This window comes from Balaenoptera borealis (assembly GCF_965194805.1).
Source record: "Balaenoptera borealis genome assembly, chromosome: 3".
NCBI classification, from domain to species: domain Eukaryota; kingdom Metazoa; phylum Chordata; class Mammalia; order Artiodactyla; family Balaenopteridae; genus Balaenoptera; species Balaenoptera borealis.
In genome coordinates this window covers 180,263,708-180,281,044 of record NC_138866.1, presented here as the reverse complement: position 1 = coordinate 180,281,044, position 17,337 = coordinate 180,263,708, and the positions used below count along the sequence as shown (strand labels likewise).

Here is a 17,337-nt window from a genome sequence, read left to right as displayed (position 1 = left end):
AAGGGAGTCTAATATATAGAGGGTGGCTTTCAAAAGCATAAAGGCATTACATTAACTATAAAAGAAGTTTAATATTATAAAATGCAAAAGAAATCAGAACTGAAATGAATAATAACTGTATATTCAATGGCATATTCAAAGTGCATATTTGATTCATAATATACATTACATAAAACACAGTCTACAGAGCACAAGGGGGAAAAGGGCAAAACACTGAATACAAATATCAAATTCTGATTTTGAGCTTGTTAAACAGGTATTTCTTATGAGATAACTGATGGAACATGAATATAGCCTACAAATTATGTTATTTGGCTATTTAAAGAACAAGATCATGTGCCCGAAGGACTTCATCAGAAAAGGAGGTAAACTTCTACATACTAAATATTGAGGGTTAACGGAAGTATAGATAAGTCACTGAATACTTAAATTTAGTAATATTTTGAGTTTCCTAGATCATATAACACTGGAGTATATTTCAGTCAAACAGAACACAATGTAATATAACATATGGAAGAGAGAGGAATCACTAAAAACTTAATAAAATTGGTATATCTTGACTCATGATTAAAAAAATTTTTTTTTAATATTTATTTATTTTTTGGCTGCATCAGGTCTCAGCTGCAGCATGAGGGATCTTTCGTTGAGGCATGTGGGCTCTTTGCTGCAGTGTGCAGGCTTCTGAAAAGGCTATAACATACTATATGATCCTAATTGTATGACATTTTGGAAAAGGCGAAATTATAGAAATAGTAAAAAAAAAAAAAAAAAAAAAAAAGAAATTAGTGGTTGTCAGGGGTTCAGAGAGAGAAAGGAGAGGGATGAATGGGGGGAGCACCGGACATTTTAAGGATGGTGAAACTACTCTGTGTGATACTGTAATAATGTATACGTCATTATGGGCTTGTCAAAACCCATAAAACTGTATAATATAGAGTGAGTCTTAATGTAAACTATAGACTTTAGTTAATAATAATGTATCAATATTGGTTCATTACTTGTAACATATACCACACGAATGCAAGATGTTAATAATAGGGGAAACTGCATATAAGGGGTGGGAGTGGGTTATGGATTTCTTCGTACTATCTGCTCAATTTTTTTCTAAACCTAAAATTGTATTTAGAAAAACACAAAGTCTATTAATTATAAAACAAAAAATGAAACCATAAAGAAAATATGAGATAATTCTACTAAAACCCTGGAGAAGGAAAGTCTCGTATAACTCAAAATTCTAAAAACCATAAGACTGATAAATTCAGCTATATAAAAATCAAAAATTTCTAAATGGAAAACAACAAAGTCAGAAGAATAATGGAAGGAATTCCCTGGCGGTCCAGTGGTTAGGACTTGGCGCTTTCACTGCCAGGGCCTGGATTCGATCCCTGGTCGGGAACTAAGATCCCACAAGCTGTGCGGCGCAGCCATAAAAAACAAAAAACAAAAAAGAATAATGGAAAAATATATGCAATTCATAAAACAGACAAGATACGTCCCTAACACATCAGGGACTCCTAGAAATGAGGAAAGGATAGATACAGACAGTTCACAGAAAAGGAAGCACAAACAGCTCTTAAGTACAGAAAAAGATGTGCATCCCAGAAAACGATAAGAATGTGCCTTTGACTCTGGAAGACCACCCACCTCAAGCCTCTTCACCTTTATGGAAAGGGCTCAAAGGGAGCCCCGACCACTCCTTCCCAGGACTCCAAGGTTCCTTCTGCAGAAGTAAAGACCAAGTCTTGGGCACCCAACTTTCTCTACTATCCAGTAATTGAGAACTTGAGAACATATGCCTGTTATTCTTGTTTAGACCAGTCCCTACAAGAAGCTCCAGACTATCCTCTCCATCATTAAACAGCTCTGCATATCCATTACTCCCCAGCTTCTGAAATCTTTCCACTGGATCCTCTAGAAGTCACAGCCCATGATCAACAAAAGGCCCTACCCCTGGTCCTTTTGCTCTACAGAAAACTGGCTCTCCATAACACTTCTCCTGCAGCCACCTCAAGTGGTAGCTTTCTGTCTTCCCACGGCTCTTGTACCTCCTAAATGAAGGGTCCTCTTTGCTCCCTTTGCTACTTCGAAACCATTCTCCCTCCCTCTTTCCTAAATAAAACAGCCCAGTTCTGATCTTCTCATTTAAAAAAACCTCACTGCCCCCTCATCTTTCAATGATTGTAACTCCTGGCTCACTGCCACTCTCTCTAACGTTACGTCTGTCTTAACGGAAGTGATGCTTCCAACACCCTTGGCTTTTTGACTCCACCTTATTATTATTAACCGTCAAGGTCACATCCTAGACCATGTCATTACCAAAAACTGAAAACCCTCTGCAAACTCAATTTCAAGCATTGCAACTATCATCTTCCATGTTTCTAACTCACTCCCTCTCTTTATACCCAGCTCTGTGCTTGCTTAGGGCGACTCACCTCTGCTCCAGCTAGTCTATATCTTTCAAGTTCTTAGAAAGCGCCAAGGGTCCTCTACCCTGCAGCATTCACGTGAAGGCTATTCCCTCTGCCTGGGACCTCTGCTTGCAGCTCTTTGCTTCTTCTCAACTTTAAAATCATCGCATAAGTGTTATCCCTCACGCCTGTGCTTCCCTGAAAAACCTAAGTAGGTCTCCCTTTTATTCTCCACTAAAGCCCTCTGCTCACTATCTTCTTAGACCATTTCCTGTTTATTTCTATCGTCCACTGGCAAACTGTTACCATAGCTGATGACAAAGGCTGTTCCTGCTTTATCCACCACTCTAGACCCAAAGCATGATACCCAGCCAGTACTCACTGTTTGTCAAATAAAAGCAAAAACGACTGATACAAAAAGGATGAAATGAACTGAAGTAATTCTGTGACATTAAGAAAGTGAAAGAGACCGGGAAATCAAGATCACGCTTTACAAAAAAGACTTTAATTTTATTCCTGCTATAACTCTTCCCCTAGTTTAAATTACATTAAAAAAAATCCTAAATATGAATCAGATTCTCATCTGTTAACTAGAAAAAACTAGAGTACCTAGAGCTGTTGTGATGATTAAATAAAATGTTTATAAGGCACTTAAACAAGACCCAGCAGATAATAAGCAGTCAATAAATGTTGGCTATTATCCTTAAAAGATTTTAAAACCTAAGGCCAGTAAATTGAGGGTATGATTATTACAAAACATATGTTGGAAGAAATCTGTTTCTAGAACTGATGCTGCCCTTCCAACTTGAAGAACTCTAGGTCAGAGATTACTTTTCCCTTAAAAAAATCAGGACATATTCTATCAACCTCCAGCTAAAGGTCAGAAATAGTCAAAGCCCGGGTCCAGGACAAGACAACATAAAGCCAATGAAAAATATTTTTAACAAACTGTTTCCCAAAGGCTTATATTTATATTTTTCATAAAATATCAGTAATGACTATCATTTTCTCCTTCTAATTCTGTACGAATAAATCAAAGACTTACTATCCAAATAGATCCCTTATCCAAGTAAAGAAAAAAGTTTATCACTTTGTCCACTCTCAGTCAACTATATTTTTGTCTAAAGCTAAACAAAGACAGTTGAGACAAAAAATAATAGCACAAATTAATCTGGATGTCAATTACAGAGTTTTAATTTTAACTTTTTATTGCGGATAATCAACACCTACCCTCACATCTATTTTTTATATATGAAATTATAATCAAATCAATCAAAACTAATAGACAAAAGCTATTTATTATGAGAAGCTATTTATTATGTTAAAGAAAACTACTACTATTATTCTGAAAGTTCTCTTGATTCTGAACAGAGACTTTTCAGTCCCTCATATGACATCATTGGCTAAGCATTTTTCAGTACTTACGACATTGGAACTGCACACTAAAAATCACGTGAATATCTTTGGAAGTCAGAAAAAAATGTTCAGAATTTTTTTTAAAGTTTTAAGTCCAGCATATTCAAACATTTCAGTCTGACAGGATATATTAAGGAATTAAGTAATTACAAATGCAGAATAGTGTATAATATGCTTATTGTCTATTAAGGCAGGGAAAAGATACTCGTATTTGTGTAAGAAACAATGGAAAGATACAAAAGAAACAGAAGTGGTTACCTATAGAGGATGGGGGAGGGAAACAGGGGCAGAAGTTATTAGACTTCTCAATGTTCATCTTTTTAAACTGTTTTAAATTTTGAGCCATGTGAGTATCTATTTTTGAAACAAAAAAGTATATATTTCATAAGCATAAGTATTTCTTTAATCAACAAACATAAATACACACGTATGTGTGGCTCAAAGAACAGTAAGTTTTTTTTTAAAGAGGAAGAATTAAAGAGGGTTTTTCAAAATACTGCTGGAACCATGTTTCTGGGTCACAGTTCTCTGACCAAATGAAATTTCACAATAATTGGCTCTTCATTTCCCCTTAAAAATTGAGAATATTTTCCAAACAACCATAACTCCAAAACAGATGACTCGAAAAAAAGAAAGGAAGGGAGGGAGGGAGGGAGGAAGGAAGGAAGGAAGGAAGGAAGGAAGGAAGGGAGGGAGGAATTTTTTAAAAAGGGCCAAAAGGATTTTTAAGTATTATTTTCTTAGGGAAGAAAGACTTTAATATAAGTTACTTTATGCACTAAATAATTCTACAATATATTGCTGGTTACAAATCATTTTGTTTAAAAAAGAATCTTACTGAAATAGAAATGCTTTTCTTAAAGTTCCCTCCACCATCCCTAAATCCGTCCTCTTAAATAGATCTGTATATTTTATAAAATTACAGATTAATACCATATGGCAATGTTTTTTTTAAAAAAAAAAAAACCTAGACTGTTGCCTAGTATACAAATAACCTGATGAACTGCATTCCAGTCCATTAACGCCCCTCTACTTCAACCTGCGCCATCTACATTTGCCTCAGGAAAACTCATGTCTCATTTTCCCTCTCACACCAATGACATGTCTCAATCTTTTCTAAAGCACACCAGGTACCTAGAATACTTCACTGACAACCTACAATACCGGTTCAATATTCTCATGCTACCATCAGCAACCCATACTAAACATATGTATCTAGATTCCTAGACAACATAAACCTGATTTCCGTAAGTCTTCCATATAACTAATATGAAATGATTTAAAAAATTAAAACCAAACTGTAAGTGGTTACCAGGTTCTGGGGAAGGGAGAAGTGGTAAGTTGTTTAACAGGCAGAGCTCACTTGGGGATGATGAAAAGATCTGGAGATGGATAGTGGTGATGATCCCACAACAATGCGAATGTACTGAATGCCACAAACTTAGGTCAAAGAAAATGTTTTCATGTATAATAATACACTTGCCTTTATAATAATGCAGTCATAAAATATTTTTATTACTTTTTTATGGAGAAAGGGAACCAGGAAGACAAAAGTGCTGACGGCCCATGAAAGTCAAAATGTGGCCCTGATGCTTACTTCCTACTATGAAATCATCAAAGTACAGCAAGAAAGTGAAAATAATGAAAATACAACTGGATATGTATGCAAAACATTACTTTTAAAGAGAAATCACACACATAAGCAAATTTTGTGGGTTTGATTTTTTTTAAACCCTATAATATTAGAATGGCATCTCAATTATTACACAATCCTTTTCAAACAATTCTTAATATTAACAAGAGCTATAAAGAAATGTCACATTTCCATAAACAAACAAATAAATGCTTGGAAATTAACTTAATGAGAATTTAAAGGAACTAGAGAGCAAGTATTAAGGAAGATAAAATAAATGAAAGAGAAAAAAGGAAAAGAAGGGAAGAGGAAAGGAAAAAATATTGATTAAAAATAAATAGAACTACCTCTCATTATTTAAATTAGCAAAGCTGAAAACACTTCCTATGTAAATTCATAGATTTAGCATAATGTCAATTAAAATCTCCAAAGTATAATGAAACACTAAGGAAAAATACTGAGAAAGAATATGTTGTCTAAAGTAAATTTGAAAAAATTAAAAAATGAGGATGTATCTAAACCTACTGATACTAGACAACAACAAAAAGCAAATAGAAAACAATTACTTAAAGCTATAAATTAGTACATTTTAAGTATACAAGGACAACATGGATGGAACCTTGAAGGCATTATGCTAAGTGAAATCAGTCAGACAGAGAAAGACAAATACTATATGATCTCACTTATATATGGAATCTAATAAAGTCAAACTCATAGAAACAGAGAACAGACTGGTGGTTGTCAGACGGGTGGAGGGGTGGGCAAAATGAATAAAATGGGTCAAAAGGTACAAACTTCCAGTTATAAGTAAGTTCTGAGGCTGTAATGTACAGCATGGAGAGTACAGTTACAATACTTTGTTGCACATTAGAAAGTTGCTGAGAGAGTAGATCTGAATAGTTCTCATCACAGGAAAAGACAGGAAAAAAATAACAAATCATCATTTCCAGTATAATAATGTTAACATGAAGAAAAACAAATTGATCTCTTTAAATCTTCATGACACATCATATAGGATTTTTAGGTAGGTTACAAATTTATTTTTTAACTAGAAAAATATGTAATATTTCTAGTAATGAAAGGGAGTTTGTCCGTTCATTTCAAGCAATTAACCAAATTATTATAAAAAGTATCTACAAAATGAAGACTACCAAACTAAAGATAAAAAGAAAACTGATGGAGTGAAAAGAGAGAGGAGGGACTTTGCAACTGGAATGCTAGATAAAAGTTTTATCTCCAAAATACACAGGGATGGAGCTAGGTCGATACCTAGTCCCCAACAGACAAACTGTCACAAAATATCATTTTAATCAAAAAGAGGCAGGTTTGACATAAATACACTACCATGTGTAAAACTGATAGCTAGTGGGAACCTGCAGTATAGCACAGGAAGCTCAGGTCGGTGCTTTGTGATGACCCAGATGGGCAGGATGGGAGGGAGGTCCAAGAGGGAGGGGATATATGTATACATATAGCTGATTCACTTTGTTGTACAGCAGAAACTAACACAACATTGTAAAGCCATTAAAAAAAAAAAAGAGGCAGAGGTGTACCCACTTAACCATGCACCTGATACTATTATAAACACTTTATATATATTAACTAATCTAACACTCACAACAAGCCCCCTATGAAAAAGATACTATTTTTATTCTCATGTAGCGAACTAGAAAAGGAAGTTCCTATTTACCCACCAGTGACAGCTAAGCAGTCAGAGCCAGGATCTGAAGGCAGGCAGTCTCACTCCAGAGGCCATGCTCTCAGCCACTCAGCTATTTGCTTTCCTCCACACAACAAAAATTCATAGACCTTTCATCCTACAAATCTAAGTCTACTAGATGTATATAAATTACTATTATACAAGGCAAAACACAAATAAGAATGGTTTTGATAGAGTGCTTTGAGGATTCAGGTTTTTGGTAATGATTTTCAGTACTAGGGATAAGGAAAGCCTTTGTGGAAGAAATAATAGCCATAGTGGGTCTGGAAGGATATGAGACACAGAGATAGGGGAAGGGAGAAGAGAATATTCGACACTGAAGGAACAGAATGACCAAAAGCATTACAATAAAGCGGAAAAGCACTGGCAACTTAAATATTTGAGTTGAAAAGTACAGTAACTACAGAAGAAGTAAATGAAAAATAAATGATTCAGAGGCCTAAGGAGGTTACTAGACTTAACTCAGTACGGAAGACAGGGGAGTAACATGGTCAGAGTTGTCATATGACCACTGGCTATAAGAACTGGACAGAAAAGAGATGGAAACAGAAGGAAACGCCAGACGTTAATTCACTAGGCTAGGCGTGGTTAAGGATGGCTCAAGTAAAGCAGGGCCAATAGAAGTAGAGAAAAAGGAACAGACACGTAACAGATAGCAACTACTCAAACGTCAACTAAATTAAGGAACTAACCAGGGCGGAAGGGATGCAAAGACAACAAAGGAGATGGACGAGGCCACAATCCTGGGAACCTGCCAGAGGGAGCACACTGCGGACTAAAAAGGGCTTGAGTGATGGGGTGGAAAGGACGTAAAGACAAACTGCCCTGCCTGGTTTGACCAAGTTCAAGAACTTAACTAAGGAGACTCTATGACATCAACATCGTGAGAGAGATTATGGAGGTGTGCTGACAGAATTCAGTAAAAAACTAAATGCAGAGGAGAGTCTGAGGTTTTAGGTGTGAATGAAAGAATAACCTTGTCATTAACAGCGACAGGGGACAAAGGAGGGAATGTAGGCTTGAAGCAAAAGGAGACATGAGTTCAGGATTCTAGATGTGAGACCGAGGCTTATGTAGTGTGATGTTCAGAAATTATGCTGCATCCCCAATATCAGTGCTTGACTTAGGGATTCAGAGCTAAAACTATAGATGTCACATAAAGAAACTTGAAAGCTGGGAGATTTCAAAAGAAAAAGTATCAGGTAAAAAAAAATGGACCAACGAAAATTTAAGGAACTATCTCTATTTAGAAGGGAAGGAAGAAGAGCCAGAGAAGGCACCATCAGAGAGTTAAGATTACCACCAGAAGAATCAAGCAGAATCCAGCAGTGCTCCCAAACATTCTTCACATGAAAGTATGTAAATAAGACAATATTTGTGTGGCACAAAGGGGTAGATGTGGCTACTAATCACTGGGAGTTATTAACCCAGGAATGAAGGAAACCATTACTCTGTACACCAGTCAATCCCCTTGAGGCACTGTTGAGAAAGCCCTGTATTACCAAAAAGTCTGAATGCCAGAAAGTTTACAATTCTATTTCCCTAAAACTGTCTCTCTTTCAACAGTCACTGATTAGTTGGGTCGAATGGGCAGATGTGACAAAGAAGAAAAGAACACAGAAATAACCAAAAAACTTGGTAATTGAGAAATCACTGATGACTTTAAAAATCAGTGGGAATGGAAACAACCTAAATATCCATCAACAGATGAATGGATAAAGAAGATCTGGGGAATATATATATATATATATATATATATATATATATATATATATATATATATATACACATATATATATAATATTCCATTTGATATATATAGCCATTGTGTGTGTGTGTGTGTACACACCCACACACACACAATGGAACACCACTCAGCCATAAAAAAGAATGAAATAACGCCATTTGTGGCAACATGGATGGACCTAGAGATTATCATACTAAGCGAAGTAAGTCAGAAAGAGAAAGACAAATATCATATGATATCACTTATATGTGGAATCTAAAATACAACACTAATTAACATATCTACAAAACAGAAACAGACTCACAGACATAGAGAACAGACTTGAGGTTGCCAAGGGTGGGTGGGGGGAGGGAAGGACTAGGAGTTAGGGATTAGCAGATGTAAACTATTACACAGAGAATTGATAAGCAACAAGGTCCTACTGTATAGCACAGGGAACTCTATTCAATATCCTGTGATAAACCACAATGGTAAAGAATATGAAAAAGAATATATGTATAACTGAATCACTTTGCTGTACAGCAGGAATTAACACAACATTGTAAATCAACTATACTTCAAAAAATTTTTTTTAAAAATCAGTGGGAGAAGTTAGATTTCAGGAGGCAATTATGGACAAGGGAGAATAATTAAAGTATCAACATTGTTACCAGTCACGTTGCCCCTCCTGGTTACAGGGAGTAACCTAAATGGGATGATTCCTCAAATCTCGCTAGCAAAAACATTCTCTTTTTAAACTAAATTGTGATTGTAATATGCTTTACCTTCTAACTCTTGTTTCATTCATGTTAATAAACAGGAAGAATAAATAAAAATCCTTTGAAACTTTGCAACACTTACCCAGTGCGAGACTGACCGACTTTATCACAAATATCCAAAATGAGGCCCCAATCCTCAGCAGTATTCATCTCACTGGTTGCTTTCTCTGTATATTATAAAAAGAAATTGCAGACACATTATTTTTAAAAATCTTTAAGAGATAAATGATCACATTCAAATTACCAAACTGTAGTATAATCAAATATTAACAAATCACAATAGGTGTCAACACCTGGTTAATGAAATATTTAAGTCCATCTTTAAAAGGAGGTAGGGCACCTTTATTACCTATCATAATTATTTTCCCCATTTATACTTCATTTGTTTGTTACTTAGTATCAAAAAAAATAGGCCACTGATTTTTTGTTATGAAAATACACCCGCAGGCGCACACACACATGCGCGCGCACAAATCTATCCCTTTCTGCACACAGAAAGACTAAAATAAGGAATACTTTCATTCAAATAATTCTTAGCTTTACTCACCAGCGAAGGACCATGACTAGACACAGATCTCTATCAAAATATTTCAGGTAATTAAATTAATTAACTATCTAGTTTTGTTGATTTTGCTGTTTGGGGGGGAGGTGCTGAACGGAAGAAAACCAAGCTTTAACTGAATATTTTCCCTTAAGTAAAAACTTGAGAAGTTGAAAAAAACAACAGAGGTATGGCAGATTGAACCAAATCACCTAATTTAGACCCCTTTCTTAATTACAATAAAGGGACTTTTTTCTTCTTTAACACAAACACACAAGGGTAAGGAAAACATGAGAAGCAATAACAGCAACAGCATCTCAGAAGCTACAGGACAACATCGATACATGGTAAACTACTCAGAAGACCCAAGAAAGGTGAATCCTGTATTGGCAGTGAGAAAGAAAAGCTTAAGAACCAGCTTGGTGCTTTGCGACAACCTAGAGGGGTGGGATAGCGAGGGTGGGAGGGAGGCTCAAGAGGGAAGGGATATGGGGATATATGTATGCATATGGCTGATTCACTCTAACACAGTACTGTGAAGCAATTATACTCCAGTAAAGATCTATTAAATAAATAAATATTAAAAAAAAAAGAACCAGTCTGTTGAATCCTCAGAAAATTCAAGTACTCATAGCAGAAAGAATGTCTGCAATTGAGAATGAAGAAGAAAAAGTGGACCTCCAAGTTAGCAAAATCGGTTAATGCTGTTTGAAATGTAGGTAGTCTCTACTTTGCTTCCTTACAGGCTCTAGCAATCACCTCTCCCCCTCGGAGCAAATGAGTGATGGTTTACTTTCTGCAGGTAAAGCAAATTTTTTTTCTAGACGAGGAGACACCAGGTATAGTTGAGACTTAGGCACCAAAAATAAGCAATTACTTCCGTTTTCCAGTCCAGCACGTAAGGAGCTTCGAAGTATTCACTTCATCCTAACAAGTAAAACAGTAAACAAAGTGAAAAGTCCACAACTCTTCTTAGATACCTCAGAAGTGAGGTCACAGGGCAAACTGCTGCCCCCAAAATGAGACAAATAGATAGGTGGATACAGAGAATCACAACTTAACAGAGCAGAAGCCCGTAAGCAGAAACATCTCCAGGAACCAGTATCAGGGCACAAAAATCTAAACTGAAACTGACAAACTGCTGGAGGAGAAGTGTGCACAAGTCTGAGAGTTAAAACTCCAGAGAAGCCTAGGCTTAGGGCAGTCCCCACACTTTTGTGAGCTTTTTTCTTTTTATAAATTTATTTTTTTTATTCATTTATTTTTGGCTGCATTGGGTCTTCATTGCTGCGCACATGCTTTCTCTAGTTGCCACGAGCAGGGGCTACTCTTTGTTGCTGTGCGTGGGCTTCTCATTGCGGTGGCTTCTCTTGTTGCAGAGCACGGGCTCTAGAGTGCAGGCTCAGTAGTTATGGTGCACAGGCTTAGTTGCTCCACGGTATGTGGGATCTTCCCGGTCCAGGGCTCAAACCCGTGTCCCCTACACTGGCAGGCGGATTCTTAACCACTGCACTACCAGGGAAGCCCTTTTGTGAGTTTTACTTCCATGGGTTCTCCCAGGTTCTCAAGATGCATATCACAGAAAATTTCTCCTATTTTTCCAGCAGGGGGAGAGAAAGTGATCATTTTGAAATACACCAGAGAATTCTCTTCTTAACAAGGCCTACTCTCAAGAGAAATAATTTTACCAGCACCTAACTAACTAGAGTTTTATCAGAGATTAACCCACCTCGGGGAAGGGAAATCCCAAAGCTAGCCCGCTCTAGCCTTCCACGTGCGAGAAGGGGAATATCCAACTCCAGCCCACTGTAGCCATCCCGTCCCAACTTAAGGGAGAGCAGCACATGAAAATTCACTCCCTGGGGCAGAGGCTCACTGAGCCCTAATCACAGGACTATCAGTACCTGATTCTCACACCACTAAAGGCTGGTGTCCCTTCATCTAGTACATCGTCTCCAGCTTCCAGCAAGCCACACTCTATAATGCAAAGACCACCGTTGGAAGAGACCAGACTAGCATCAGAACCAGACTCAGATATGACAAGGATGTTGGAATTATCAGACCAGAAATTTTAAAGACTATGATTAATATGCTAATAAGAGCTCTAATGGAAAAAGGAGGTAACATGCAAGAACAGATGGACAATATAAGCAGATATATGGAAATTCTAAAAAAGAATCAAAAAGAAATACTGGAGATCAAAAATAGTATAACAGAAACGAATGTCACTGATGGGCTCATCAGCAGTCTGGACATGGCTGAGGCAAGAATCTCTGAGCCTGAGGATATGTCAATAGAAATTTCCAAAACTGAAAAGCAAAGAGAAAAAATGACTGGCAGGGGGGAAAAAAACTGGAACAGATTATCCAAGAATGTGGGAAACTATAAAAGCTGTAACAAAGGCATAATTGGAATACCAGAGAAGAAGGAGAAAAAGAAATGAAAGAAATATTTGAAGCAAGTATGACTCAGAATTTCCCCAAATTAATGTGAGACACCAAACCACAGGTCCAGGAAGCTCCAGGAACACCAAGCACAATAAATGTCAAACAAACCAACCTCTACACCTAGGCATATCACATTCAAACTGCAGAAAATCAAAGATAAAGAAAAAATTAAAAAGAAGCCAGCAGAAAAAAACATCTTTCCTATTCAAAAGTAAACATAATGATTACACCTGACATCTCAGAAACCATGCAAACAAGGAGAGAATGGAATCAAACAGTGTGGAGAGAATGGAATCAAACAGTGTGGAGAGAATGGAATCAAACAGTGTGGAGAGAATGGAATCAAACAGTGTGGAGAGAAAATAACCACCAACATAGGATTATATACCCTGTGAAATTATTCCCAAGGAAAGGAGAAATAAAGACTTTATCATACTAAGAAACATTGAGGGAACCCGTTGATAGCAGACTGGCTTTGCAAGAAATGTTTTAAAAAGGTCTCCAAGGGGAGGATATAGGAGACATGTATACACGTGTGTGTGTACGCATGTGTGTGTGTGCAGGCGTGTGTATAAGTGAAATGAATCACAGCAAGGACACCAGGAACAAAAGAGAAATTAGGAATAGTTTGCTACTAGAAGGTGAGTTGTACTACCAGTGAAGTGGTACAATGTTATTTGAAAGTGGACTTGGACTAGTTGTAAATGTATATTGTAAACTCTGAAAGTAGAAAAAAAAAAAAGTATAACTGATATGCTAAAAAAAGAGGAAAAATGGAATCATATAAAATGCTCAATTAAAACCACAAAAGGCAGGGGGGAAAGTATAAGAAACAGGAACAAAGAACAAGGGCTACAACTAGAAAATTGTAACAGATATGGTAGATATTAATTCAACAATATCAATAATCACTTTAAATGTTAATGGTCTAAATACAGAGATTGTCAGAATGATCAAAAGATGAGATCCAATTATATGTCATCTACAAGAACCCACTTTAAATATAAAGATACATATAGATTAAAAATAAAGGGATGGAGAAAGATATACCATGCTAACACTAATCACAAGGAAGTGGGAGTAGCTATATTTCTGACAGAGCCAACCCTGGAGCAAGGAAAATTATCAGGGACAGAGGCATTACATAATAGTAAAGGGGTCAATTCTCAGAGAAGACAACAATCCTTAACATGCATGTGCCTAACTACAGACTGTCAAAATAACTGAAATAAAAAGTAATGGAACTGCAAAGAGAAACAGATGAAGTCACTATTATAGTTGGAGACTTCAACACCTCTCTGTCAGAAATGGACAGTTCCAGGAGACAGAAAATCAGTTTAAGGACATAGTTGAACTCAACACCACCATCAATCAATTGGATATAATTAACATCTGTAGACTATTTCATCCAACAACAACAGAATACATTCTGCTCAAGCTCACCTGGAACATAACAAAACAGACCATATTCTGGGCCATAAAACACACCATAACAAATTTAAAAAACTAGAAATCATACAATGTCTGCTCACAGGCTACAATGGAATTAAACTAGAAATCATTAACAAAAAGAGCTGGGAAATCCCCAAGTATGTGAAGATTAAATAACACACACTTCTAAATAATACACAGGTCAAAAAAAGGAGAAATATTAAAATATTGTGAATTAAACAAAAATGAAAGTACAACCTATCAAAATTTGTGGGAGGCATTTGATATCAATGCGTAGTGGGAAATCTGAATTTATACATCAGAAAAGAGAATCTAAAATCTCTAACATAAACTTCCCCCTTAGGAAACTAGAAGAGGAAATTAAATCCAAAGTAAGCAAAAGGAAAAAATTTAGAGCAGAAATCAATGAAATTGAAAACAGAAAAGAGAGAAAAATCAGTACAACCAAAAATTGGTTGTTTGGAAAGATCAATGAAGTTGATAGACAGGGTAACCAAAAAAAAAAAAAAAAAAAAGAATGAGAGAGAAAACACAAATTATTAACATCAGAAATGAAAAAGGGAACCTCACTACAGATTTCATGGACATAAAAAGGATATTAAATGAATATTACTATGGGTGAAGAGCATTGAGAGAATCATGGGAGCCTCCAATTTATAACCAGTCAGTCAGAAGCACAGGTAACATCCTGGACTGGCACCTGGAGTGGGGAGTGAAGGCAGTCTTGTATGACTGAGCCCTTAACCTGTGGAATCTGATACTCTCCCTAGGTAGATAGATAGTGTCAAAATTGAGCTAAATATGTGGAACATCTAGTCAGTGTTCACTGAAAACTGAAAAACTTCTTGGTGGTGTTGAATAAAAACACATAGTAATTATCAACAACTCTATGCCCACAAATTTGATAACCTAGAAAAAAATGGGCCAAGTCCTCAAAAGACACATTTGCCAAATCACAAACAAGAAAAGGCAGACAATCTGAATAGGCGTATATCCATTAAAGAAACTGAACGAATAATTAGTAACCTTCCAAAATAGAAAGCACCAGGCACAGATAGGTTAATGGTGCATTCTACCAAACTTTTAAGGAAGAAATTATACCAATTCTCTACAATCTCATCTAGAAGACAGAAGCAGAGGAAATACTTCATAACTCATTCTATGAGGACAGTATTACCCTAGTACTAAAACCAAAGACATTAGTGGAAAACGACAGTCCAATATCTCTCATGAAAATATCAATAGATGCAAAAATCCTCAACAAAATATTAGCAAATCCAATGTAGAAGAAAGCAACTTAGAACAAACAAGAGCCTATATAAGAGGAAAAAAAACTTCAAAAAGAAATAACTGTTATCTTCTGAAACAAAAACTATACCAAAGCAGAAGGTAACCTGTCTTGACTGGAGCACTGTAATGCCAAGAACAGATTTGTTAAAAGACAGCATCTCCAAGATGTTCACTAATATTTCCATGTTTTTTAACCTGAGATGGTTTGGGGGTAGAAAGCCTGATCCACACCAAGATTCTTACCTATAATGATAGGTCTTCGTGATGAGATAACGGAATTCCTGATCCCCTATTCCCCTCAATGCCCTGCTACCTCGTTCAACAGGCAACACTTATTTCCCCATTTTGACTTACTACTGAGAGCTGGAGGTCAGTAATAGCCAGTTTAAAAGCAGAAAATACAAAGCAGCCAACTCTGTCCAAATTCTTCATAGGTTTGCAATACCTGAGCCATATCACGGTCCCAAGGGATATAGCAACACCTGCCAGTTAGTCACTGCCATGGAGAACTATCCATAGAATAAAATAAGGTGGCAGTGGGTGATGGGTGATGACCAATGGGTAGTGGCAGATAGGGTACCTATGTCCAACTACCCTACCATTTTCTGAAAGCAGATTATTCACACAAATTAATTCCTGTTAAGAATTAACACAAATGTCCAAAACATCTGAGATCATGGTAAGGTGACTTATTTGCAGGAAATTACAAAAGCTGGACAGATAGTCAACAAAATGGAATAAGTTTCTAGTCTAGGCCAGACCCTATCTGAAGTAGCTCAGACTCTAAAAACCGAAAATGAAACCAACAGATAGAGACCTGAATATATATAGAAAAAATATCACAAGAAAAATGCAAAGCCTAAAGCAAGTTGAAAAAAAGGTAAACACCTGGGAGGAGAGAGAATGAGTATCAGGAAAGGATTCTCAATGTACTTCGAAACTAAGACAGAGGGGAACAGGATTAATAATACACTCTTATTTCTATTTAAGTGAATACAGTAAAGTTATCAAAACAGAAGAGAAATATAAAGAAGAATGTAGGCTGGCTGAAAGAGAGACTACTTTGTGAAAGGCAGGAAGCACTCTGAGACCCAAAATACAAAATGAGGCATCTGTATTAATTCAAGAAACACCAGAAAGCCTAGAAAATCTTGAGCAAGGAAACAATCTGATCAGAGCTGGACTTTTAAGAAAAAAATGAATCTATTGCCAATATGTAAAAATGGTTTGGAAGAGGGAAAAGAAGAAAATATAATGAGAAACTTAACATTACTCTGGAAGCTAAATGGGTTACTTTGAAAGCAAACGTCTAAACGCTGTTTAATTTGTTCTCGCTGGCAGGTATGCCAAGAGGATAACTGAGCCAAACTGACCTGTTCAAGCTTCCATAATTGTAAATTCCTTGAAAATAACAATTTCTACTTTGGGTAATTCTTTCAATATTCATGCTTTCAGCCTAAATGCTCAATAAGTAAGAAATCTCATCATGTAACTGCAATATGAATCCATAAAAGTCATAGAAACATAGACCTTTAATAGCATCTACTTTAATGGTTTTCAAATTTTACTTTTCAGCGCAGAAACCCTCTACAATGTAATTCTGATGCTGACTACGCAGAGTTAGCACGCACTTCACGGGCTGAGGGCACGGACTCCCCAAGTCTCCCCTCGCTTCAGACACAGAAACAAGCTCTGGGCTTTCCAGCCACATGCACTTCTGACCAACTGGCTACAAATTCAGGGGTTTCCACTATCCCCTCAGGTTCGATAATTCACAGAACTCAGAAAAGCATTTATAATTACAGTTTTATTATAAAAGATACAAATGACAACCAGCCAATGAAGAGAGACGCACGGGGCTAGGTCTGGGAGGATCTCAAATGCAAAGCTTCTGTGCCCTCAGGACTCACCATCCTCCTGGCACA

General features: G+C 36.6%; 1 protein-coding gene across 2 annotated transcripts in view; it reads right to left on the bottom strand.

Annotated features, from left to right (window-relative positions):
* The window catches only part of STAM (signal transducing adaptor molecule), a 69,098-nt gene that overhangs the window by 41,818 nt on the left and 9,943 nt on the right, over positions 1 to 17,337 (bottom strand). For both annotated transcript variants that reach the window (XM_082385508.1, XM_082385507.1), the window contains exon 2: positions 9,765 to 9,849. In XM_082385508.1, coding sequence (XP_082241634.1) covers positions 9,765 to 9,849 — 85 coding nt within the window. The remainder of the gene's footprint in view (positions 1 to 9,764; positions 9,850 to 17,337) is intronic.